This window comes from Drosophila busckii, chromosome 3L (assembly GCF_011750605.1).
Source record: "Drosophila busckii strain San Diego stock center, stock number 13000-0081.31 chromosome 3L, ASM1175060v1, whole genome shotgun sequence".
NCBI classification, from domain to species: domain Eukaryota; kingdom Metazoa; phylum Arthropoda; class Insecta; order Diptera; family Drosophilidae; genus Drosophila; species Drosophila busckii.
The window spans coordinates 3,963,989-3,991,168 of record NC_046606.1 but is presented as its reverse complement, the minus strand read 5'-3'; the positions used below and the strand labels follow the sequence as shown (position 1 = coordinate 3,991,168).

At 36.9% G+C, this 27,180-nt stretch overlaps 1 protein-coding gene across 4 annotated transcripts in view; it reads right to left on the bottom strand.

Annotated features, from left to right (window-relative positions):
* The window catches only part of LOC108599605 (cyclin-dependent kinase 14), a 101,131-nt gene that overhangs the window by 15,143 nt on the left and 58,808 nt on the right, over positions 1-27,180 (bottom strand). For 2 of the 4 annotated variants that reach the window (XM_033293413.1, XM_017986561.2), the window contains exons 3-4: positions 13,931-14,119; positions 810-848 (exon numbers count right to left, since the gene is read on the bottom strand). In XM_033293413.1, coding sequence (XP_033149304.1) covers positions 810-848; positions 13,931-14,119 — 228 coding nt within the window. The remainder of the gene's footprint in view (positions 1-809; positions 849-13,930; positions 14,120-27,180) is intronic. The other 2 variants (XM_033293414.1, XM_033293416.1) reach the window with 1 other exon arrangement.

Here is a 27,180-nt window from a genome sequence, read left to right as displayed (position 1 = left end):
GACAGGAAGCGCCATTTTGATAAATGCAATGGGCACACACACACGCACACACATATGTGTGTGAGTTGCCCATCGACAACGCATTTCAAATTGGGCAACAAAATGTTGCAGCCACCCCCACCCCCTCTTCAGCTACTAAATGCTCACTGGCTGTGTTTTTATCTGGCTGGCGACATCAAGTGTCCTTCGCTGTTTTTATTTGCTGCTGCCCTTCGCTGTTATGTTTGTGATTTATTATTCAAGCAAGAAATTAAATTTTGTTCCCGCTCTTTGCGCAAAAGTTTTGTGTATTTTGGGCAGCCCTTTTTAATGTTGTTGGGGCCACTGCTAACGTTTAGTAGCCGAAAATTTATTGTGTTGTTGGCTGAATTCAATTACAAAGATGATAACCAAGTTGAACATAACGACGATGGGGGATTTGTAGACTCGGCAGACAAGTGCAGCAGTGCCAAAAGGATTTTGCAGCCTTCACACACACACACACACACACGCACACACTAAGCTCTGAGCTCAAGTCTGTGTCTCAATATTGAAATGATAACCCGCTGCGTTTTATCATTATTTCTGGCTGTCGCCTGCACTCGGCACTTTCAGCTCTAATAGCTTCAAGGACAATGACAGGACAGCAGCAAACAAATATGCACACAGCCATTGACATTTATTTTAATGATATTTTTGCATTTGGCGTAAGACAAAAACTATTAACGGTCAACTACAATTTCCGCTTCTGTTGTGGCATGCAACATTGTTAATGTGTAAACTACTTTAGAGCTACGTGGGGGCATTAAAAATTGTTTGTGCAGCATTACCTTGTGATTTATTATTATCATTTTTCGCAGATTCTTGTGCTATAAATAAAGTGTAGAAAGAAAATATGCAAATTATAAATTGAATTTTGGTAAAATAGCTAAAATTAAGCAAATGAAGTTAAAGCTAAAAGCGTGTGGAAGCTTAAAATGTGGCAAAGAGAGTTGAAAGCTAAAGCGTAAGCATAATAAGCAGCTAAAAGTTAAAGCATAAGCGTTGCTCAATTTTATATAAACAACAATTAAACTTTAAAGTTAATTGCATTTATATTTTTTTTATAAAAGTTTGCACAATTAAAATATATGAGTTTTATAATTAAACTATATGCTGTAATGCAATTTAACTTTAATTAAAGCTATAGCAAATATATAAGCAGTATACACAATAAAATGAATTTAAAAAGTAGCTGTGTGAATTTTTAATAAACTGGCATTTGATTTTTTATTCCATTTATAATGCTTTTTAGTTAAAAGTAGTTATGAAGCTTGGAACATATTTTGTATGTATATTTCAATATTATTTTGCATAAATAATTTGAAATAATATGAAGCGTATGCATAATAAAAAGAATATTTAAAATTTGAACGGTATTTTATTTTTTAAAATCAAATCTTTGATAATATAAGCATTTTAGTTTAGTTTAAAAGCAGTTAAAAGCTCTTTCGACATAAACAATACTACATCAAATTGATTTATTAGTAAGCATTAAATGTTTATAGCTATTTATTTATAATAATATATTATATATATTTTTAGTTAAAAGTATAAAAAGTCTAAGTATATATATAAATATATAAAATAAAATTTGAAATTTTATCAGAAACAAACTTAGAATTTGTATTATTTTTAATCGAATGCTTGATAATGAGAAGGAGGCGTGGCAGACCCCACAAAGTATATATATACTTGATCAGCAAGACAAACTGAGTCGATATAGTCATTTGTTATTTCTCAGCAACTATAAGAGATAGAGCAACCAAATTTGGTATATAGCTGCTGATATATCCAAACCTGAACGCTTTGCTGCGATGCTCTAGTCAAAGTGTATATAAAACTTTAATTTGTGCACTTGTTTAGTTAGTTTAAATGCAGTTAGAAGCTTCTGCGACATATTTTGGCATTAAATCAAACAATGCTACATCAAATTGATTTATTAGTAATGTTTATAGCTATTTTAATTATAAGCAAATTGTATTTAATTCAAGTTAAAGCAATAGCCAACTAACTAGCGTCGTATTATTTATGCTCTGCAGTCGCTTAGCTTGTGGCTTTGGCTGTTGTTGCTGAGCGAACAACTCAATAAAGCTTTTGGCTGTTTGCTGAATCAAACGACGACAAAGCTCTTGAGCTCTTATTGCACAATTTTGTTCTCGCTTGTCGTTGGCTACAATGTGCTGCTGCTAAATCAGAGTTAAAACTTATCGCACACACACACACATACAAATCGATAAACACACACACAAATATAGTGGAAAGCTAAATAATCCACTCAGCAGTGGCAGCTAGAGCGAGGAGCATTACACGCTTGTTGACCAAACAACACACACACACACACACACATACACACACACGCTGCTAGCCACAAATAAAAGCATAAATCGCGCGTAATAATTGGCCAAAAAGCGCATTTAATAGCAGCAAAAGTTTGCGCTCGTTAAAAGATTTGGCTATAAATTTTCTTGGTCGTGCTTAAATTTTTTCGCTTTATGTTCATTTGATTGAATAAAAAATTGACATTTGATTAGTGCCAAGAAATTCGTGCAGTGTGCAGGATACAACCCTTGTAGCCCACAAGGCTATATCCTTGCGTTCATCACTTTCAATTACCGTTTATTTATTGCACTTGCTGTTGGCCAAACAAATTGATTTGTGTGCTGTGTGTGGCTTAAACAGAAAACTCGTTCGCTCAACTCAGGGATTTATGAAGCTGAGGCTAAGGCGAGGGGGGCGAGAGGCGTGCCACAGTTGATTGTGTTTAATTACTCAAACCAAGCGACAGCGACGCCTGCCAACGATTTTGCCATTGATTTTCATTTGTGCTTGTAATGAAAAGCGTTTCCAATTAGAAAAAGCAGCAAAGGGCTCGACTTACAAGACGTGAGTCAAAAGCTACATAAAAGTGCAAATTTTGTGATATGAGTTGTTTGCCTTTGTTGCTGCCAATTTTATTGGCCGCCAATATAATTACTCATGCCACATGTTGCTGCTGCAAGGCGAGACAATTTAATAAGCAAGGCAGACAGTGTAGAATGAGCAGAGAGTTTGATATGTGTGCAAGTTTTGAAAATCCCAAGTCAACAGTTGCATATTTATTACTAACTAGACACAACAGCGTAAATTTAATAAAAAAAACAAGCAACGCTCTAATCAAAATCCTTTGGCTTAAGCGCACTTTGATGTTTTTCTTGCTGCAATTAAATCTGAAAGCAGCCAGCAGGCCACAGCGCCACATCCTGTCTCTCGTCTCAGCAGCAATATTACTTAACAAATTACATAAAATTACTTTTCTTGTTGTACGTACAAACAAAAGGCAGCACTATGGACAAGCAATTCGCTTTAGGGGTGTGGGGGGGGCGCACAACTCAAGCTCGAGCTGTGTGTTGAGATTGAAAGGACTACAAGAAATCGCTTAACGATTGCGCTGCGCAGCATATGAAATAAGAGTTGCCAGCGCCTTGAGACTGACAGGCCACACACACACACACACACATGCAGCTAATGTGTGTCTTGGTGTGTGTGTAATGCTCTTATGCCGCCTGTCATGTCAAACTGTTTACAGCTTTGGGGAGAGTTGATGTTTGTCTAGCAAAAATAAACTTGAAGCAGCAACAAAAACAAAAACAAAAACAATTGTTTAGACATTCATTCATCAACAGCCAAAACATATGACAGCATACTTTTAGGCTAGCTGGCTTCAGTTATGCCCGCGTATACAAACAAGAAAAGTAACCCTGCAGTACAGTTGGGCTATAATTATGTTTGCTTTGACTAAGCGTCAAATAATTGCTTGAGTATTGATTGAATATAAACAAAATATGCCAAGCTTAGCAATTAGTTAACGCTACTGCAGCTAAAGCGTTAACTACTTGGCTAACTAACAGCTGCAGCTTATTAATTATTTTAAATATAGCTGAACTACCTCAAGTTTCTATGCCATTTGGTTATGTAGAACTCTTTCTCAGTTACTGTTTAACTAACTTTTTTTGCACTTTAGATTTCTATACAGCTAATAAATGAATCACAATAAGTTTATTGTGCTATAGCTGAACAATTACTTTAGTTCCTATTATAAATACATCACTAGTTTAAATTCAAGCATATACATACATATCTATATCTATATCTATATCTATCTTTTTGTAAGAGTTAAATAATTAAAGTAATCCCTGTAGTCAAGTATCACAGCTAAATTATTAAAACCAATCATTAATTTTTGTTTATCTAAAAAACTAGCTACTGGTAATTACTCTAGTTTTCATTTCAAATACTCCACTTCGCTAGATACCTCTATCTCTCTCTCTCTCTCTATCTCATTCATATATTGGCTATATATAACTCTATCTCAGCTACTAACTATTGTTTAACACTTTAGTTCTTATTAGAACAAATTCTTCAATCACAAAAAAAAGTTGCATTCTTTAGCTAAAGAATTACTTAGTTCCTAGTACACGACTTTATATGTTTGGATTCCTATACATTTCATATCTATATATAATTCTAATCCATGTCGCAAGCATCAAAACTAATTAATTATTTTATTAAAACCAATCATTCTACAAGAACTAGTTGTTTATTTAAAGTACTAACTGCTGGCTACTCTAGTTCTTATTTCAATCAACTTCGCTGTATAGCTCTCTCTCTATCTCATTCTCATTCATATTTCGGCTATGTAGAACTTTTTTTCAGTTACTCTTGCACTATCTAAAGAACTAACTATTGTTAAACTCTCAAATTAATCAATTAAAATAATAAGTTGCATTCTATAGCTAAAGAATTACATAGTTCCTAAATCAAACACTTCAATTCTTTAGCTTCCTTTCATTCATTCAAGCATATACGCTCATATCTATATCTAATTCTTGTAGCAAGCATGACAACTAATTAGTTTATTAAAACCAATCATTCTACTAGAAGTACTTAGTTACTTTTTGTTTATCTAAAGACCTAACTACTGGTATTTAGTCAATTTCTTATTTTAAATACTCCACTTCGTTCGATACCTTCATCTCTCTCTCTCTCTCTCTCTCTCTCTCTCTCTCTCTCTCTCATTCTCATTCTCATTCTCATTCTCATTCTTATTCTCTCAAGTTTAGTTTAGTTGCTAATTCAAGCGCTTCAATTCTTTAGCTGCCTTGCTTACATCTATGTAAAATATAAATAAATTAATTAATTATTTTATTAAAACCCAACATTTGTTGTTACTATTTCTCTAGCTTAAAGCATCAACTACTGTTAATTACTCTGCTTGCTCGTAAAAATACTTTACTTTCCTGTTTAGCTCTCGCTCTAACTCATGCTCATACAAATTTAAAACAAATTAGCTACTTTTTCACCAGCTACTGGTAATCACTTTAGCCCAAATTCCATTCTGCAGGCTAAGCAGCGCTTAGCTGCCTACACAGTTATTCAAATTAGTCAAATGCCGTTACAACAAATGTGCAAAATCTAAGGGCATAGCAAATGACATTGATGCTAATTAAAAGAACGCGAATGCCACCCAAAAGAGGCAGACAGCAGATCAAGTGACGCAACACACACACACACACGCACACAGAGACGTTGCTGTAATGAATACACACGCTGTAAAGTTGACGACCACAATGGCAGCAGTTGGGGGGGAGTTAGAGGCGCATCCGGTTACATTTAATGAAATGCCTCGAAATGAATATGCCAAAAGTAAATGAAAGCGACTGGGAAGGTGTCGAAAAATAGAAATGCGCTTTTGTGTGCAAACAAAATGCAATTAGTAAGCCAGCATTAGTGCTGGGCTGTTGAGCTCGCACACACACATGGCGTATGCGTAATATGCGCTTTTTATAGTTGTGAGTGGGGTGCTCATCATTGTGACACAATTAGCAAAACGAGGACGCAACTTAAATCTAATGGCTGTGAATGCAACAAAACGTCTGTGGCGCCAACTACGCAATTTTCACATTTTTTAGTAAGCAGCAGCTCCCTCTCTGGCTCTATTTTATTCTATGCAAGTCATTTCATGCATGCGAAATTAGTTTATATGCGCAATTTCAAAAGAAGTCTAGAAAAAAAAAAATGAAAACCGCAGAAAATTTCACACTAAACGTTGCTATTATGCAACATTGTTGCGGGTGTGCGTGCCACATGCATAAAGCAAAGCGAAGCTAACAAAAAAAAAGGGGTTGGCAGCTTGGGGCTGCAACATCCGTTAGTTTGCCAAAGACTCTGGCTTAGCGGTTTGCCTTAGCTTGTCAACTGCGTTTTGGTCAAAAGAACTTTGCGCAGGGCAACAAATTTTTAAAGCAATTAAATTACACAAAAGTTAAATTTAAAATTCTTGCATATTTATAGCTCAAGTCTAAGCTTTAAATCGTTAGCAAGCCGGAAATCTGCGCAAACATTGAGCCCAACTCCAATATCAATCTCAGGCTGGCAATTTGTCGTTGATTATTTGCTCTAGTATTTGTTAGACGAAACGGAAATTGGACAATGGCAAACAAAATGAATTGATTTCTAATACGTTTTGTTAAAGCCACAATTGAGTTGCAGGTAACGTTGCCACGTTCAATCAACAAGCCAGCCAACAGTGCAGAGCTTGCAACTGGCTGTGGCAGCTCAGCTGAGATAATAATAATGCCACTAGCTCTGGCCACAATGACAGCGCACAAAAAATGAAATTCAATTTATTTGCAACTGTTGCTGCTGCTCCAATAATAATAAAAATAATAATAACAAACATAAAATTGCAATAAAAAGCGAGTCCTGTGGCATAAATAAAGCTGTAAAATGACACCCAGCGAACATGCATGGGATTTATCAATAATATTTTTATAACCAGTGACGACGCTGGGGTTAAGTAATTGAAATTTGTGCGCAGGACTCCTTTACGCTTTTTTAATTAACTGCTAAAGGTTTGCTGCATAAACAGCGTCCATAGCCTGGGGGCTGGACCAGCTGTGCGTCTAGCTTATTGCCTCGTGATTTGAGCCAGTTGCAAATAAAGCGATTTGGCTGGGGTTGGGGCTGCACGTCAAGCATTCGTCACGGCGTGCGCGCATTTTCGTGCTCCCCCAGGGCGTTAATGTTGCAGCTTGTCCGAAACAAAAGGCAGCTAAAGTAGAATGGCCAACAGGCCATGGGCATTGAGCATTGGTAATACAGAGTGCATGGCCCAAAGCCATGTCCAGACCATGCTGAAAGCCGAGAATGCCAATGCAATCAGAAAGAGAGTTATACGCTTTTTGGTCAATGGGTGCTACAATGTTGCGCCAGGCACAGTGGGGCAAACAAGCCAAAAATGTAAGCAGCAAGTAATTTAATGCATTGGAGTAGCACATTTCAATTGAAAATTGGCAGCCAATTATAAAATAAAGCATAGAATAATATATGAAATTAAAGTTTAAATGGATTATAAAATAAATTATGCTGATTTACTTAACTAAAATGCATAGAATAATATGAAATTTAAGTTTAAATGCATTTGCTGCTTTAAAACAAATCAAATAAATTTAAATAATGTGTGAAATTAAAGTTTAAATGCATTAAAATTAATTATAAAATAAATAAATTATGCTGATTTACTTAACTAAAATGCATAGATTGAAAGTTTAAATGCATTTACTGCTTTAAAACAAATCAAATAAATTCCAAACAGCGTTAAAATGTATTTGCTGCTTTAAATCATAGTTAATAAATAGTTAAAATAAAATAATAAAAAGTCATAGTTTATATTTTAATATTGACAAAAATATGCTAAATCTGCTGCAAACACATTTTTGGTGTTTTAATTTATAGCAATAAAAATCAATACATTATTAGAAATAAGAATTCAAATTGTTTTGCTGCTTTAAATCAAATCAAAATTAATTCAATTTAGCGTTAAAATGTATTTGCTGCTTTAAATCAAAACATAAATAGTTAAAAATCAATATATAATAGTTTAGCTGATATTTTAACAACATTATGCTGACTAAAAATATTACACTTTTTTAATTTTAATTGATTAACTGTAGACATAAAAATCAATACATTATTAGAAATAAGTGTGCAAATGGATTTGCTACAAATCATAAATAGTTTATGTTATATAGCCAAAAATATTTTAATTAATATTTTTTAAAAGCACCTTACTGTGTTTTCATATACTTTAAAGGCATAAAAATCAATCTTAGCTAATTTTCAATTATTTTTTCGCTTTCGATTTTGCTTTAAATTTGTTATAGAATTGCAGCCATAATTATACTAACAACAATTCCAACTAATTTGCAGCTATTAAAAGTCAATGCTATTGTTTCGCTGCTTTATTATTTTGTCTAACGCTCATTTGCATGCAGTTGAAACCAGTAGACATTCAATAGCAAATATTGATTAATTGCGCATTGATTAAAACACATTTGAGCAGCAGCTCGACGCACTTCAAAGTGCAATCAGAGCTTGAACTCAAGTTTCTGCTGCTGCTTCGAATGTGTTTCATATGTAAACGACAATCAACTTGAAATGCCAGCCCAGGCCAAATTTCGTAATGGGAATAATTTGCAGCAATTTCATGCGAAAAGCCTCTTACACACACACACACACACACATATGTACGCTCTGCACAGTCACGTAAATGACAGTCAAAGAGGAAGGATGTGTCGCCGCCGTGTGCTGCTGTGTCGAACTGACCAAATCAAATGCGTGCGCCACCCCCCCAACCCCCTAGATATGCCCCAAGGCTGTGTCAGAGTCAACACATAGAGGGCGCTTTATCTGCAGCAGCGTACAGTTCAGTTCAGAGTGGTTGCGTTTTCATTCCCTATAGACCAATACACAAATAGATACGAGACAGCCGCAGCTACACACACACATAGAGACACGTGTGTGTGTGTCTACTACATGCCTTTAAGCTTTGGCAGCGTTAGTTACAGCCCAACCGCCACTTTGTCATATTATGAATCCTAATGCCAACCGAGGCTGTAACCTGCGGCTGCTTCACCACCCCCCACCCACACCAGCACACACACTCAACACTTGTTATATGAGCAGCAGCTACTGCTTCGGTTATGGATACTTCAACTGTCACTCAGCTGCACGCTGATTGCAAATGAAGTATACGCCACCGCACACACAAAATTTAAGTCAATGCGATTAAAGCGTTTTTTATTATGTTTTAAGCAGTGGGTGGCTGGGTGGCTGACTGGGTGGCAGCTCATTTACATATAGCGCTACTTTACATTGTGTGTGCGCCATGTTAGACAAGCGACTGCAATAAAATTGTCTTGGCCAAGTTGCCACACTATTAAAAAGTTTACTGACAAAAAAATAATCATAAAAAAAAGGCAGCGTCGCCTTTTGTGCATTTCATGTTCATAATGAGCTTAGTATGCGCAAAGCGACTGGACGAATTGTCAAAGATTCATTTTCGTTTTACAGTTACAACAATTCGGTGCAGAAACCAGCACAATGCACATAAAATTGTTCACAGCTTTGTGTTTAGGACTAAGTCCAGCCAAACTTTTGCTCAAAAGAAAATTGATTAAATTAACTGAGCAGCGCAGCCAAAATGTTGTTATTAACATTGGGAGCGACTAAAGTTCCAGCAGCGGAAGTTAATTTAACTTGCTCAAAAGTTTAATGATATAGATATATATATATATCATTAAGTATGAAAATATTTAAGTTTTTTAACATATTTTTTAAAGTTTGAATCATTGCTTGTAAGCTCAATTCAAATTGTGCACAGTTTTGCAGCCAATTAGCAAAGTTTTTCACGTCTTTGTGTTTGAAAAGGAAAAAAATGCAAATGCCCAAAAATGATAAAAACCGCAAATTTTCCATGTCACTGCATAAGTCGCTTCATTAGTCAAGCAAATAAAAATAAATAGCAGCCAAAAGTAATGCAAAAAGCATTTGACATCAAACAAAAGCTGAGCAAACAGCGAGAGGAAAATGGGAAAAGCAACAGCCAAACTAAATCATTAAAAAAGTGACAGCAGCACACGAAAAAAATGGAAGGCTACGTTAATAAACTGCAACGCTTTAGGCCACAAAAGTGTGTGTGTGTGTGCTACAGACGCTGCTCATTTAAGTATTCCACGAGCTTAACTAATAGACCCAAAGCTTACAAACAGAAATTGACAAAAGGGTTGCGCGACAAGTTAAACAAACAACCCTAACTCCCAAATTTTTGTTAAAACAAAAGTTTGAGCAGCAGCCACCAAAAAAAATCACTTAAAGTATTTTGCCAATAAATTTAAATCAGAGACAACGGGGCGCATAAGTACCACCCAGAAAAAAAGCCAAAAGCAACAATAGACAACAGTCGTTGGGTGGTTGGGTGGTTCAGTCAAATAAAAACAAACGAGCTGCTCGTGAAGAGCTTAATAAAAAACACAAGTCTAAATAAGAAAAAGAAACTTTATATGGAAATTTGTTATACACTGAAGCAGCCGCGTCAAGGTGCAAAGCGAGGATAAGTTTTGGGCTGCGCCTAACAAATTGTCTAAATAAAAGTTGCGCAAAGTGAAAGCTGCACAAGACTTAAAGTTTATATAAAGCAAAGTCTTAAATTATATTAAGCATAACTTTTTGAAATAGGTAGCAAATGTATGAAGCAGCAGCAAACTGTTTAAGGTAAGCATATTTTAAATAAAGTTGCAATCGAAGCTTGAGTTTTCTCTCCAAGTTGAACTTGAAATAAATTTAATAAAAATAGCAATACAATTTGATTTGCCTTTAATTTGAATTAGATTTGCATGCATACAAAATAAAATGAACTTAATTAAACTCAGTTCGTTTGATTCATTCAACAAGCTTTAAGTTAAAGTATTAAATTCTATGCCTCAATTTAAATTAAATGCTTTATTTGCCTTTAAGCATGACTCATGCTCGACTTTTAAATGAATTCTATGAAATGCCAATTTAAACTTTGCGTTCTTAGCTCAAGTTAAGCAACTGCTAGCCAAGTTAGAGTATGTAAAGCAGCTAAAGTCAGCAAAGTTTTGTGTGCGCCAAAAATAAAACGCTAAAGGATTTAGCCGCAGCAGCAGCTTAATGATGCCGAGACGCTTTAGAGTGTTTTGCTGGGCTGGCTGCATAATTATTAAAAAAATATGATTTTTAATTTGAATTTTATGCTTATTGATTACAAAAATGTCAAAGTGTATAAAAATGTGCGCCACTTTTTCTTTTGTGGTTTTCGCAAAAATTTGTGCATAATTTACGCACATAAACAATAATCTTTGTTAGAGTGCAAGCTACGCAGCATAAATTGCGCATACGCCTGGGCGCCAGCACAAGCAAACGCTGTTGAGTTGAAGATAACTTATAAATCATGTTATCATAGCAATAACAACAAGAGCTTGGAGCTAGGGCCAGGCCAAGCTGAAATTGCTTTGGGTGCTGCTTTGGCTGGGGCTGCTGCTGCTGTGTGTGTAATTTATAGTGCGTTATATAACTTTATGATAACTGAAGCAACTTTATTGAACGCAGCAGCAGCAGCATAAATAAAAAAAACATATGAATATAGTTGCAGTAAAATAAAACTAAAACTATCAATCAAATGTTAGAAGACAAGCTGATAAATGTAAATTTATTATAGCATTTAATAAACTAAATTGTTGACTACATTTGACTTGCACTCTCTTTGACTTTGACATTCAGTTTCACTAAAAAGTTTCGCTATACACACTTGTAAAAGTGTGCGAAAAGTTTTAACAGCTAGTGTACACATGCAATAAACAAAACAAGGCTAGACAAGCGTAAAGTAGCGTTGGGCATAACTTGGCAATTGCCACTGGCTTAAACTCAGCTCAGGTGGCAATCCTTTTGCCTTGTGCATATGCATAATGTTAGCAGTCAGTGTTTGGGTAGGGGCTGCACATTTGCTTGTTAATATTTTCATTTCCGTTGCTTTATGTGCCACTGCCTAGCTGGAGATAGCAACAGCTTCGAGCTTCGAGCACCAGCAACAATTGTAACAACTTGGGTGGGAGTAGCTATTACCCAAGAACAATATCCTCAACGCCTTATCGAGCCCCATGTCAACGAGCAGTCTCGTGTCTCGAGTCCGCCTCATTGCTTCATTGTTTGCATAAAATTGCAATTTACAATTATGAGCATAAAACGCAAAAGAGATGACAAAAGACACAAACACAAAAGCAAAAGCAAAGCGCACAGCACATTGGAATTTTAACAGATTAACAAACAGAGCGAAAGCGACTATGACGAATTCTAAATGTGCTGACAAAAATATTTGAGAGATATAAGAAAATTTAAGCGTATAGCTGCTGAATTTGAATTACGTCTACTTAACAATTAATCATTTTTTGGATGAATGAATTCGATTAAGAATATGACGAATTTTAAATGTGCTGACAAAATTATTTGAGAGATATAAGAAAATCTAAGCGTAAAGCTGCTGTATTTGAATTAGAACTAATGAAAAATAATGCTAATGATTTCGATTAAGAATATGACGAATCTTGAATGTGCTGCTAAAATATTTGACAGTGATTTAATTTAAGCGGGTTGCTGCTAAATTTGAATTACAATTTTTGAATTTTCGAAAATAATGCTCATGATTTCGAATAAGAATACCACGAAATATAAATGTGCTGACAAAAATAAAAGAAAATCTAAGCGTAAAGCTGCTGTATTTGAATTACAATTTATTTGGCATTATAATGATTCGATTAAGCAGCTCAAATGTGCTGCCAAAATATTTAATTGGCTTAAAGTTTATGCAGATTTACGCTTAGCAAGCAATTGCTTTAAGTCAAAGCAGCTAAATTTCAATTAGAATTACTAATTCACAAAATAATTTATAAAAAATAAATTTATTAAATAATTGTTCTCAACTAATGTCACATTATTTGCTATTTTCTAACAATTATTTAATGAATTGGTAATCGTAGTAGAGATTTAGAAATGAATAATCATTTGTTAGATTATTTGAAATCGACGATTAATAATTTATTAAATAATTTTTAGAAAATAAAATTATTAAATAATTATTTAACCAATGTCAAATTATTTGCTATTTTCTAACAATTATTTAATGAACTACGATTACTAGTAGTAGAAATTTAGAACTGAAATCATTCGTTAGATTATTTGAAATCGACGATTAATAATTTATTAAATCATTTTTGGAAAATAAAATTAATAAATAATTATTCTCAACTTATTTGGTATTTTCTAAAAATTATTTAATGAATTAGTAATCTTAGTAGAAATTTAGAAATTAATAATCATTCGTTATATTATTTTAAATGTACTTTAAGTTATTTAAGCTAATTTCAATTATTTTTGGGAAATTGAGCTACTTGATATAAGTATAGCTATCATTTGTTCATTTTTAAAACAAAAATAATGCACTTTGTAATGCTTGCAATGACTTTAAATTATTATTTTTATACAATTACAATTTTAAGCAATTTGTGCGCCTTTTTCTTGCGCCACATTTTACAATCTTGTGACACATTTCAGAGCAAAGGAAGACAACCCGCTTGTCGGAGCAAATAAAAAGCATGATTACCCATTTAAATGACAGCATTACAGATAAGCGATGAGAATGAGCGAGAGCTAAAGAAATACGCAAAGCTAAATGAAGGCAAATGTAAGCGCTGCTAAATGAGACAAAAATTTGATAAATTGCTGCAAAAGAGCAGCAAAAATTGAGGCGCAAATAAATCGAGCGCAGCTGCGAAAGGACCAGAGGGTGGACGAACGTCCGTTGAATTGTTTATCTTTAACCACTAGGGACGAGTGGGCATAATTAGACACGCCTATATTAGTAGCCGTAGTAAGTAGTTGGAGCTGAGCGCATAAATTATTGTCATGTCAGTTGAAATAACATTAAATTAGTTTTTGCGAGAGATTAAAGCAAAAGACGTGGCGCAATAAATTAACGCTGAGACCCCCACATAAGTATGCTACACTTTAGACTTACCGCCATATCTGCAATTTGTTTTATCAGCGGGTATATTGCCATTGGGCTCCAGACGATCCAAATACTCCTCCGAATTGTAGCCATTGTATGGAACTTTATTACCGTGATTATGATGCGACCCACCGCCCCTATGATGATTGTGATGATGATGATGATGCGTAGACTCATCGCCATCCTCGCGAGAAATTGCTGCAAGACACAAAAGAGCGGGAAAAGTATAAATAAATAAAGTTTGAAAAATAATTGTGGAGCAGCCGCATAGAAAGTGTCAATCAATTATTTGTATGCCCAACTAAAAAGCCAAAATCAAATTAAATATTTTGCAACAGCAGCAAGGACTAGCCGAGTGAGTGTGTGTGTGTGTGTGGGTTGCCCAAGCAATCAACGCCTTTATGTTTGAGTTTTTGTAGGCCACACACAGTTTGAAGTTGCGGTTGGACACACACACAAGCATAGCAAAGTCAATTGCTGATATTTGGGTAGTGATGACCGCTGCCTGGTTGTGACTGCTAATGGCTTCATTTGCGACAGCTACAAAATAAAGTTAGAGCTAATGTCAATTTTAAAATAAATTTATAATGCGTCCGAGACTTAAAAGGCTTAAATTTCCCCAAGGGCCGCCGAATGTGTCGAATATGCAAATGAGCGCAAAATAAAATAAAAATAAACTGAAATTGTAGCCAAAGCTAAGCTTACAAATTTGTTAGCTAGCAAAATGGGGCGCACCTGCTAATTTCAAAAACGGAAATACAAAAGGCATGAACAAAAACGCGACAGCACAAACGCCCCAAAAAAAAGGGAGTAAAGTAAAGCGAGTTGGCTAACGGAAATTGGTTGGGTATTGGCTTACATGCAGGTTTTTGTGCGCGTTTGCTTTTTGAGCCTGCAATTTGCTAACGATATGCATACAGGACGCGCAGACAGGACAACGTTAGCGCTGCGCACTGGTTATGCAAATGGCAGCGCAAAGGATTACGACGCTGACAGTCAATAAACTTCTAACTCAAGAGACGAGACGAGTCGCTCGAGTCGTTGACATGAGCAGCGGCAAAAATCAAAGCTTAGCTTTAATTAATAGCCATAAATATGCACACACATGTGTGTGTGTGTGTGTGTGTGTGGCAAACAACCCTCAACTGGTGCAAACAGATGATGTCAGCATTGCAGACCCGCCCACAGCACAAATCACAAAATTACCGCAAATTGTCGCTACAAATAAGAAATTTATTTGCTTATATAATTCATATAGCAACCACAATATACACACACACATAGCCGCACACACACACACATAAAATGCAATTTCACTAAACGTAGATTTTAGTTACCAAAACTACATCGCATCTTTCGTTTTTCTGCTACAATTTTTTTGCGTTTGGGTTTTGGGTGGGTTGGCAAATCTCATAAACTTGTGCAAAAACACGCAGACAGCAAAGTTTTGGCTGGCACTGTGGAGTTGGGAGTTGGAGTTGGAGTCTGTGTGCCTGGCAAGTCGCAAATGTAATCAATAAAATATGTTCTGCATGAGCTAGTTACAGTAGCGACTACATATTTTTAGAAAAAGCATTGGGTTAATGGCATTTTGTGTCCCTTTGCATTTGCAGTCGACTGACTGATTGACTCACTGACTGACTGACTGACTGACTAAGTGCAGTCAAATGCTGTCCATATAATCAGCGAGTAAATAGGCTTTAATCTTGATAATAAATGAGTAGCTGAATGGCTATACTTGTAGCTTGATTGGGGTGAATAGTCGGCGCAGATTAATAAAATTAAAGAGCTCTGAAGTCAAGCGCGCAGCTTTAAGCTAAGCAAACATTAAGCTTCAGCCATTGACTTTAAGAATTTTGTAAATAATTATTTATTTATATAAAAAAACTTAACGCTAGTTGCCTGACTAGCTGGCGCACCCATCTGGGCTGAAGGAACAGATACTAAGGCCATAAAGCGGTTCACCGACTTCCCCGTATACCTTATTAAATAAAAAAAATAAAATAAAAACTTAAGCTTCAGGGGAGGCAGCCTTAGCTACTGGGGTTTTTGGCTAGAAATGTGAGCATATTTTGCTTACCCTAATTTTTTTTAACTAGTGTTGAGTGACTTTTTCTACTTTTAATTAAATAATTAATTGCATTTTATTATTATTATATATTATATATTATTATTGAATTTTAATAAGAATTATTTGCTGCTGCTATTCTATATCAAACTATATTTAATATTTATTTTTGTCACTCCCTTTTTTTTATGTATTTAATGCTTATTTGCTAACTCTTGCCAAATAATTTACATGAATATTTCACAGCTCTTTAACCCTTCGAAGCTTTTTAAAGCAAAATCTAGTGATTTATTTTGCAGCTTGCTGTACTGACTGCCAAACAGTGGCGCTGGGCAAAGCCAATTGAACAAAGCTCACAAATTGGGCGCAGACAGGACTCAAGTGTATGTGAGGATTTGGAGCTGCTGCTGCCTGGTGTGTGGTGTACTTAGCTGCCGAACAATGACAAACAACCAGCAGTAAAAGCAAAATTAAATCAAAGTAAAACCGCACTAAAGTACAGTAGAGCAGAAAAAAAGACAGCAAATCAGCTCGTACCTCAGCAAGCCTAACAACAATGAAGCGAGAGAGCGAAAGAGAGAGCACTGAGGTGGTTTAATGCGCTTTAGACGCACAGTCTAAAATTTTATTGCAGCTCAGCAACTTAGCGCGTAGTTAAAGCAAGACAACAAAATTTGGGGCCAAGTTAAGGCTGCGACTATAAAAAAACCAAAGCGTATGTGTCATAAAATCGCTAAGCAGCAGCTTCAAATTTTAAAGTTGCAGCACACAAGCTTCACTGTAACTAAAAAATGTCGTCAAGACAATGGCGCAGCAGTTGATGCGTTTGATTTACCGCAGGCGTCCGTTCTGATGATTCAGACAAAGCAATTCAATCTAATCAAATCAAATTGAAAGGACGCAAGAGCTCGAGTGTCCACTCGCCAACAAATGCTGACAAATAAGTCGCATTAACGAGCGAACAAAGGCCAAATGCAATTTGTCCCAACAGCAGCAAGAAATGTTAAAATTCAAGAGCTACTGACGTCATGCGGTGTGGCCAGTCACAAAGGAGCAATTAAGCCATGCAATTTAATCAATTTCATCAATTAAGCCGCAAACGAAAGCTGAGTGCCTCCTTGCAAGGACTTTGCTTGAAAGTCTGCTACAATATTTAAATATAAATATTTTTTATACATTTTATTTTGCTTACCAAAAGCCAATTTCATTAGCATTTCAAAGTGGCGCCTTCATTTTGGTTTTCACAACTTCAATAATGTTGTTAATTGCTGGCGCTGGCAGCGCTGGCGTATGATTGATGTGAGGCGCCAATGGCCTGCCAATTAACATTTGTAAATATGCATAATTGTCGATAGACAGACAGACAGACGAGTGAGAGACAACAGCGTAAAAATTGTAATACAAACTGTCGAACACAACAAGCGCGACAAGGCAATGTGCAATGAACTGTGAAAAAAAAGCGTTGTGGGCGTACAGTAGGCGTGGCTGGCGCTGGGCTTGACTGTTGTATCAATTGAATCGGCTGCTGGTTGGGCCAGACAGTTAACATGGCTCGCTTAATTGTAGCAAAACCATTTGCATAATTGTAAAAACATGAAGAGCAGCAGCAGTGCAGCTCAAACTGTAGTGCAATAAACTACAAAGTTAGCAAGCTTTAAGTTTAAAAGCAAAAATTTTATAAAAATGTAAAGTGATATAAAGCAATGAGTGTCAAACTGCAAGGCAGCTGCTGCTAGCTAATGCTATTCAAACTGTTAGTGTGAAAGCAAATGCAGCAAAGCAAATAGTGACTGTCAAACTGCACACACTTTGCATATAAACACAAGTATTCAAACTGTTAATTGCATTAAAGCAAATTAATGCACAATAGCTTGACTGCCAAACTGTAAGTACTTAGCTCATAAGTATGCTATACAAACTGTTAGAGTCAGCAACATAATAAATCAATCAGTGGCTCCTAAGCTGTAAGTTCTTTGTAGCTAATCTCTTATGCAATTTCAATTAATGCACAATAGCGTGGCTGTCAAACTGTACTCAGTCAAACTTAAGCAGCTTAAATTTAATGCAATGCTATCAAGCAAAGTAATTAATCAAACTGTGACCCTCAAACTGTAAGTGCTGGCACAGTCTGCAGCGCTTGGCAGTCAAAGGCAACGCGAGCAGCATTTGCTTTTATAATTTTTGCATGTTTGCGCATAGTTTCAAAGGCAGTGGGCGGCAGCTGAGGGAGCGGGGGGTTGCTAAGTACTGATAATAATGACGACAACGTTGGCGCTGAAGTTTTTAATTTAATTAATAGACGCCAGCGAGCTACACACACAGTTAGACACCAGGGAGTCGCAAGCTTGAGAGTTGAGGCATTGAATTACATTAAAGTTGTGGCACAAACGCAGAACGGGCGACTCCAAAATATGATAATGAGCTGGGTTGGGTCTGGGTGTGTTTTTGGCAACTTAAAACTTATTATTAATTAAAAATAATTCCAAAGTAAAAATCTATTGACTTGGGTGCTTTTAAAGGCATTTTTGTGGCACTACAAAGTGCCAACTCATAGTGCCCACAGTAATCTTAAGGACTCGAGTCCTCGTCTCCGTTCAGCTGTACACAAGTGACATTAAGTTTCAGGTTTTGTGGAATATTTTTGGTCATACTCGTTGCCAGACAATTAACTTAAATGACTGTAAAAGAGCTGCGAGCTGTTGAAAATTGTTTGCGGCAAAGTGCCTGTTGCCAAAAGGTGTTTGCTGCTTCTTCTTTTTTTCTAGTGAGAGTGCGAGAAATTGAAAAGTACAACAATTTAGTTTTTCAAGTGTTTGCAAGTGTCATTGGGTGCTGCTGCTGCTGCTGGCTATGATTTGATCGCTGTCGAAATCACTTCAAACGCATTGCCATTGCCAAAGTGTAAATCAGTTGCGACAGTTGCTCGATTTATGCCTTTGTTGAAGTGCCTGCGGCAGGACGAGACAAGCTAAGGACATCGACAACACACACAAAAACAAGTTAACACTTTGCACAACATGAGGGTTTGAGTGCGAGTGAGAAAATGCAGGTAGATTGACAGTTGTTCAAACTGACGAAGAGCAGAGAACAGTGTGAGGGATTTCTTTTTAGCTACAAAGGGTGTGAATTAGGAACAGAGTGAACGCCAAAGGGCAAGGAATTTTAAATTCGTACTTAATTTGAGTTGAGCAACTGTTTGTTGTTGAGCAGCGATAGCAATGAGCAAAAGATTAAAGCTGGTGAAGCTTACACCAATCAACAATAAATTCAACAACAGTTGACTGTTTCCATAAGCTGGAACTCCGATATTTAAAGAAAACCATGAGATAGTAGAAAGCAGTAATCAATTTACACCAATGAACAATCAATTCAACAACAATCATAAACTGGTATTCAGCTATTTAAAGGAAACCATACAAAACATTAGTGAAGTTTGTATGGAAATGTTGTAAGCAGAAATCAATTTACACCAATCACCAATAAATTCAACGACTGTCTGCTTTGTTTTATTTATTTTTAAATATTTTAATGTTTTAAATATAATACAAATATTTAAAGAAAACCATACTAAGCATTGTTGAAATTTTTAAGGGAATGTTGTAAACAATAATAAATCGCCAATCACCAATAAATTCAACAACAGTTGCCTCTGCTTTGATTTTTATTTTCAAATTATAAACTGCAATTTAAATATTTAAACAAAATATCTCTGGCATTACTAAAGCTTTAAGCTTGCATTGCTGAATTGTTATATTGATGAATTTACTATATGCTCTTCATTTATAAAAGTCCCCCCACATTGCAATCATTTTCTATAAGTAATTGCTGTCATTCCACTTTGCATATTGCTAGCAATTTGCACTTTTGTAAATATTTCGTTGGCAACAAGCAAAAACTTAGCAAACTATATTACAAATAAGACGACAGGCTTTAACATTACCCTTAGGCCATTTGCATGCCAAAAAGGACATGCCAATACAGCATGATAAAATATTTAAGCCCCAGTCCCAAACAATTGTAGGCCTTTGCCTAAACGGCCACTAAAACGTTTTGCATCATCAAAAAAAAAGCAACTTATCCTTTTTACCATAAAGCAAATAACCTTTTGCGCCAACAACAAAATCAATAAATATTTGAGCAGCAGCAGCAGCAGCAACCCAAGATTGTGATTCACAGTCGCATTTTTGGCAACTTGTCGTCGTCGTCGTCTGGGACTCCAAATCGCATTTTAATTTAAAACTCATAAATACGAAATGCAAAGTTGCTACAAACGCAGATAATCATAATAGAATTTGCGAAATGGAAAAGCAAAATGCTTAATTGCTTGAAAAAATAAAATATTATTCAACGAGTGTTTTTGACAAATGCAAAATGGAAAAATTATTGAGTGCAATCGACTGTCAAAAACAAAAGGGAGCGAGTATGGTTTGAAAATTGAGTGCAGACATGTTTGCTAGTCTATTAAAGGACTCGAGTGTGATGCACTCAAGTGAAATGAAGCACAAAAGTGACGCTTGCCAAAATAATTAAGAAAATGTTTAGCAAAAGCAGCGATGACAATCAAAATGTTAAGCAGATTTGAGTGCAAGGCTAAAGCTAAAGCTAAAGCTATGCGGTATGCTCAACATACATAAAATGCTCTGATGCTGCTGCTAACTTTACAGGGTATTTTTATAACAATTTAGTCTACACTATTGTTGGCTTTTTTTATGTTGCCATTTTACGAGACATTTCGCTGAATGCCAAAATTGAAAATTGCACTGAAATGAGCAGCAGCACGTAGCGAGCTCCAAGTGCAGACAGACAGACGACAAGTGCTAAAGGGAGAGAGAGTGATAAAGCGTAGTATGAGCAATGTCAAACTAATTGAGCAGCCTAGACAGACAGCATGCAGTATGAACTTGATGACGACGACGACGACGACTGTGTGGCAGGCAGCGCCACGTAACTGGCACTTGAGACACAACTATTTTTGGTTGCAAGTTAGTTAAATTATAACGCGTGATTTGTGCACAAAGGCAGCCAAATTTTAGTTGCAGTGGCAAGTGGCAGCTTTCTCTAATTTATGCATATTTAGCTTGGCAATGTTTAATTGAAGTCAGCCTGAGACGCTTCAAGTGCTCTCTCTCTCTCTCTCTCTTACACTTTTGCATAATAATGAGCAGTTGTAGTCTCATTATCATTAACCAAGTCGCCGACGACGCAATGACTGCGCCTTGAAGTGGCCTCCAGGGTCTTGGCTAATGGCCCGCGGCGCCACTGCCGCTTTTTTTTCTGCTACTCTTTTTTTTAATTTTAATATTTCTTTTTTTTTTTTGTGTGTGTTCGTTTGCAACTCATGACCCCAGAGAGACCTTAGTGCCACTCAGCAGCCCAGTTGTAGCTGAAGTTTGTAAATATGAAGTTCCATAAGTGGCCTGGGGTAGAGACCGTAGACCGAAGCGTAGCGTAGCGCTTGGCCAGCCAGTTTTGAACTCTTGACTGGGCGCAGAGCAGCGCAGACGTCGCCGAAAAAGTTTGCTCCAGTCGCGCTGCAATTTTTTTCTCTAAGCAGCGACTGCATCTTAGCGCTGGCTGTGATATGAGCAGCTTAGCAGCATTTGCTGGAGTTGGAGGCACAGTGTGCTTCAGCAATTGAATTGTTTTCGAGCTGAGGCAAAAGTTCTGTAAGCGTTTAGTTTATGAAGCGGCAAAGCAGACAAAATGAGTGCAATTTTTTAAGCTAAATTTAGTTTATTTATATGCAGAGTGGAGTTAGATATAAGAGCTAAGAGCGTTATGTAATGAAAGGGATAAATTAAGATATAAGACAGAGCATAGTAATATAGAAAAGCAGTTAGAGCGATTACTTTGAGAATAGAATTCAAATATGTGGGAATAATTAGTAAAAATATTGAGAAATGAGCAACAAAATGATAAGTTGTATTAAGAGAAAGAATGGGAGAGAGAGAAAGCAGTACAGCTGTAAGTAAAATATGAGTATTAAGAGTGAGAGAGAGAGAGAGAGAAAAGTTGTGGGAACAATTGTGGGAAGCTTAACCGTACCTATATATAGAAAAAAAAAAGTGGTACAGGTGGTAAAAGATATAGAAAGAGTTGAAGAGAAAGAAAGAGAGAGCGCTACAGCTGTAGAAAGCTGGAGATCAAGACAGAAAGAAGTAGTTAGAAGAAGAGATATAGAGCGCTACAGCTAAGGAGACTTGAGGTAAGATATGTGTACCTACAGAAAGATAGAGAGGGGTACAGCAGTGGAAAGGTAGAGGTAAAATATGAGTAGCAATGGAGAGAGAGAGAGAGCTAAAATGAGAGTGGTACATTTAAGGCGAGCAAGAGAAAGAGGTGAGAGAGAGAGAGAGAGCAATAGCAACAATAGAAAGAGAGAGCAATAGTAACAATAGAAAGAGAGAGAGAGCAATAGCAACAATAGAAAGAGAGAGAGAGACCAATAGTAACAATAGAAAGAGAGAGAGCAATAGTAACAATAGAAAGAGGGAGAGAGAGAGAGAGCAATAGCAATAATAGAAAGAGAGAGAGAGAGCAATAGCAACAATAGAAAGAGAGAGAGAGCAATAATAACAATAGAAAGAGAGAGAGAGAGAGAGAGAGCTAAAATGAGAGTGGTAAATTTAATACGAGCAAGAGAGAGAGATGAGAGAGACAGAGAGAGTAACAGTGAGAGCGGTACAGCTGAAGAGAGCTGGAGGTAAAATAAAAGACAGAGAGAAGTGATGAAAGTAGAGCCGGACAGCTGTAGAGAGCTGGAGTTAAGATAGGTGTAGCTACAGAAAGAGAGAGCGATAGAGTAAACTACTTGCTGAACGATCCGCACAGGACGAACACTGATCACTGACTGATCTCCCGTTGCTAGTCGCATTTGCTTTTATAGCTCACAGCTGGCCACCAATACATGTCAAACTTTACTCACTTTGAACTGCATGGCTGCAATAATTATTTTGCTAAAACTAATTTCATAATAAATAGAGCTGCTCAAATAGCTAAGCAATGTAACGTAAAAATCTATTAAATAACGCTCAAGACAGCAAGTAAAGCTTCTCAATTTGCTGTTTGCATGAAATATAAGCTAAAAATAATTGCACATAAATTAGTTTCTTGCCACTGTGCGCTCACTGTGGTTGTTGCTACTTGTGCAAACAAACACAAAGCATTGTCAAGTTTCCGCAAGTAGCTGCAGGCAGCTTGTTTGCTAAGCTTGCAGCTCTAATTTTTTTGCTCCTTTTTTTTTGGCTAGTTGAATTGTTTATGTGTTGCCAAAAGTGGCAATTGTTGGTAGAGGGAGGGGTGCGACAAATGTTGTTACGTGCACAAGTTGCTGCTTTTAAAATAATTGCAAAAAGTCAAATAGACACAATTGCATTGCCTGCTTATGAGCGCCGCCAGTTTGAAAGCCACTGTGCCGACAGCTGTTTGAGCCATATGACAACAGTTATCAACTTTATAAATATAAGCGTAGAAGGCGTCTTGCTATAATCGCTAGCAGCTGTCAATAACTTCGTATATAGAAATTGCATATAAAGTGCTGAAGGCAGCAGCGCAAAATTTATTATGCACAGACGATAAAACGTTTTGTGCGAAGCAACAAAAAAACAGGACACACCAGGAAACAAACAATAGACAAGGCTTGAGGGCAGTGAGGTGTTAAGCAAGCAGCACAAATGGCTGTGTGTGTGTGTGTGTCGCAGGGTGGCATTAAAATGCCGCAAACGCAAGTTGACACTATTTTCCAAAGCAGCAGCAGCAGCAGCAGAAGCTGCAGCGTCATCAGCAGCAGCTAGAAGCGTGTAGACTGCATTTTTGTACGCTATGCGGGCGTTAATGGGTTAAAAGTGCGCTTAGAGCGTGTATAGATTTTATAATGTGTTTGCCACACACACACACACATACACACACATGTGTGTATAAGCATGAGTTGCAGTTAGCCAAAGGCAAGGCGACACCTGCTGAAAAAAATTTTAGAGTTGTGGGTAAGTCGAGGCTTTTTCAACTTCCGGCTGCTGCTGCTGCTGCTGAGTTGGCAACTTTAGAGCGCCACACACACACACACATAGAGCTGCATGCGTGTGTGTGTGTGTGTTGATTACAAAATACAGTTTAATGTTGATTACACGTGTCGTAGCCCTGTGTGTTAGCTTGGCTTATATAACAAAGGCAACGTCGACGTCGCAGTCGCAGTCGCTGCTTCTCATTACGCATACAATGTTGACACGTAAGCTGAAACTGAAGCTAAAACTAAGGCTGAAATTGAAGCTGACTGATGTTTACCTTAAAGTGAGTCTGTGTGTGTTAGCCTGGCTTACAATAATTGCTTTAAATGTTTGCGCTGTCAGTTGAATTTAGCAGCTGCGGCTTAAAGTTTTGCGCTCAACTTTTCTTTGCTTGACAAATTAAATTTGTTCACTGCTTAAATATGCAAATATGCCATGCACATGTTAAAACAAATTTCAATTAATTTATTGCCATTGTTTAGCTGTCGCTGCCACATTTGTTAACAGAAATTTGATTTACGTCGCAATTGTCGTGACAATTTGCCAGCGACGTGTTGAAGCTAACAACAATCATTATAATAATGACGTTGCTAATGTTAGCTGCAAATTATAATAAATACGAAGCGTAGCACGCAATAGCGTAAATTGTAATTGCAAGGCAAAGAGTTGTTAAGCATACGCCACGTTGTGCAGCTAGCAACTGTTAAGGTGTCAAATTGAAATTGATGCTTGGGTAATAGATACGTTGCGAGGCTAACGGTAAAGCTATATGCCTAACTTGTCACACAACAGCAGCTGCAACTTTCATATAAATTGTAGCTGATTTGCTTTTTTGTTTGTTGCTTTGATGTTGAAGTGCTTCAAGTACTTGGAGCTCAAGACATTTGAATAGCAACAAGAATTTGTTACTAAAGTCTGTGTACAATTTAATTCAATATATTTAGAGCTATTTTAATTTAATTGAATTGAATTGTTGGCAGCTCAATTTACAATGCTGCGAAGCTTTACACAATATGCGGCATTTATAAAATTTAAAAACAGTTTTCAATGCAGAGCTAATAACATTTCATAATCTAATTATTTTTCATAATTTTTACTTAGTATTGGTTGCTTTTTCTTAAACAGCAAAGTTAAAAGCAAACACCTTTAAATGTTAAAACAATTTTCATGCTCGCGCTTTGCATTTTCTTTTTATTTAAACAAACTAATTGCAAATCATATTTAAGCACAAGCTCAAGCAGCTGCTGCTGCAAAATTGTTTCACACTTCAAGCCTCACTCATTAGAAAAATGAATTTCTGCAGCAAACAAAACAAATTATTGCGCCAAACAATTTGTTGTTGCAAATGAAATTTAAAACTTGCTTTAATTTAAATAATTATTAGCTTGTCACTCGAGTTGCGTCAAAGTTGCAGCTTTGACAAGTTTAATTGCTTTAAAATTAGAAAATGCTGCTCGATAAACAAATGCAAATGAAACTTGAGTGCGCCAAGGCATAAAACATAATTTTGTGGGTGTGTGTGTGTGGGCGCCATACAGGTGTAGCTAGGGCAACAAACATAAAAATAAACAGCGGCTTGGCTCAAGCGCTGGCTGAGCTTATCAAGTGCTTAACTTTGGGGCAGTTAGGTACTTAGAGTCGCTGCTGCTGCTGTTGGTTGTGGTCAAAGAATTGTTACCTACCGCAAAAACAAGCAACAGAGCAAAGCTCATATCGATTGCAACCCCTAAGAGGCAGCAACCCTCGAAACTGTGCGCGCTGATAAGCGAAACATGGCAACAAAATGTTGCAATGCCAACGTGTGGCAGCTTGTGATAGCAGCAGCAGCCAGAATCCTGACTGACTCTTTGGGTGGGTTCTGCATATTTTGAATGATGTATATCGCTGTTGCTTTTTGGGTGGTTGACAGACGTCCGTGGGGTTGGGTTGGCCATGCAAATTCGGCATGGTTTGCCTTTGTAGTACATTGAACCAAAATCATGTACCCACCACCCACCTGAACTAGCGCACAGCTCCCGCTCTCTATACATCACTTAAATAAGCGACGACAGCTTTGAGCTCGCCACAGCGTGTAGTATGCATCAGTGTGTGGTGCCCCAAAAAAAGAAAAATGCGGCACGTGTCTGCAACTTGAGAGGGTTGCAACGTTGTTGGCTGCATGAGCAACCCTCGCAGCATCACAATTTCTGCTTTTCGCTTTTCGCCCAATTCACCTGCAAGCGCTCATGGAGTTTATTGAGCGTTTTGCTATATTTTTGCTGCTCACCTAGTGCACTTCAAATGCAGTCAACGATGCGTAAGCAGCAGCCAATGAGCCAAGCCAGCGCGTACTTGGCTGCTCATTGCGGCTTTAATGTGTCAACGTTTGGATTTGAAAGTAAATTTTGGTTGTGAAAAAAATGCTGCAAAAAATTTGCTATACAAATTCAAAATTCTGTAAAGGAAAAGCTAAAACTAAATATAATCAAGTTAGTAGCACTTAATATAAATGCAGCAAATAAAACATAAAGCAGTTGCTTAGCAGATTTGCTAAAGTTCGTCAAGTTTAAAGTTCATTTGGGGGTGGCTTAGTCTACGCTGCTTTCTACTTTAATCTCTCAGCTATTTTCAATCTGTTTCTTCTTTAAGTTTCTCCCACTTGCGCTTACTTTTTGACATTCTCAGCTCGTTTGCAGTCATCGCTCCCTTTATAACTTTACAGTTATTGTCGCTATACCGATTTCCTGCTAGCTGTGCCTCATTATTTTTTATAGTCACGCCATTATCTGTTCGACATGCATATGCCTGAGACGTTTGCCAGTGGCTCTTCAACTGTAAATTGCCATTTTACGCACATTAAAATTGGCATCCCACTTTGCAGTCTCTTCCTCTTGAGCGCCTTTCGCTGCTGCTGCTTCTACTTGGCACTGACATTTGCTTTTAGCTTCAGCTGCAAACTCTGTGAACTGCAAACTGCGAACTTCGCTCTCATCTCATCTCATCTCAACACAGCGCAGCGCACTGAGACTCTCAACAGATTTACATGAGATTTGCATAAATTGAGTGCTTCCTTTGAGGCTGTCACGCTGCTTTTGAGCTCAGCTCATGTGCTCTGGCTCCCCCTCAATGTTGCCCCGCGGGCCACTTTACAATATACAACACGCCTTCGAAATGAATTTAAATCTTTTATGCAACAAAAATTGCTGCCG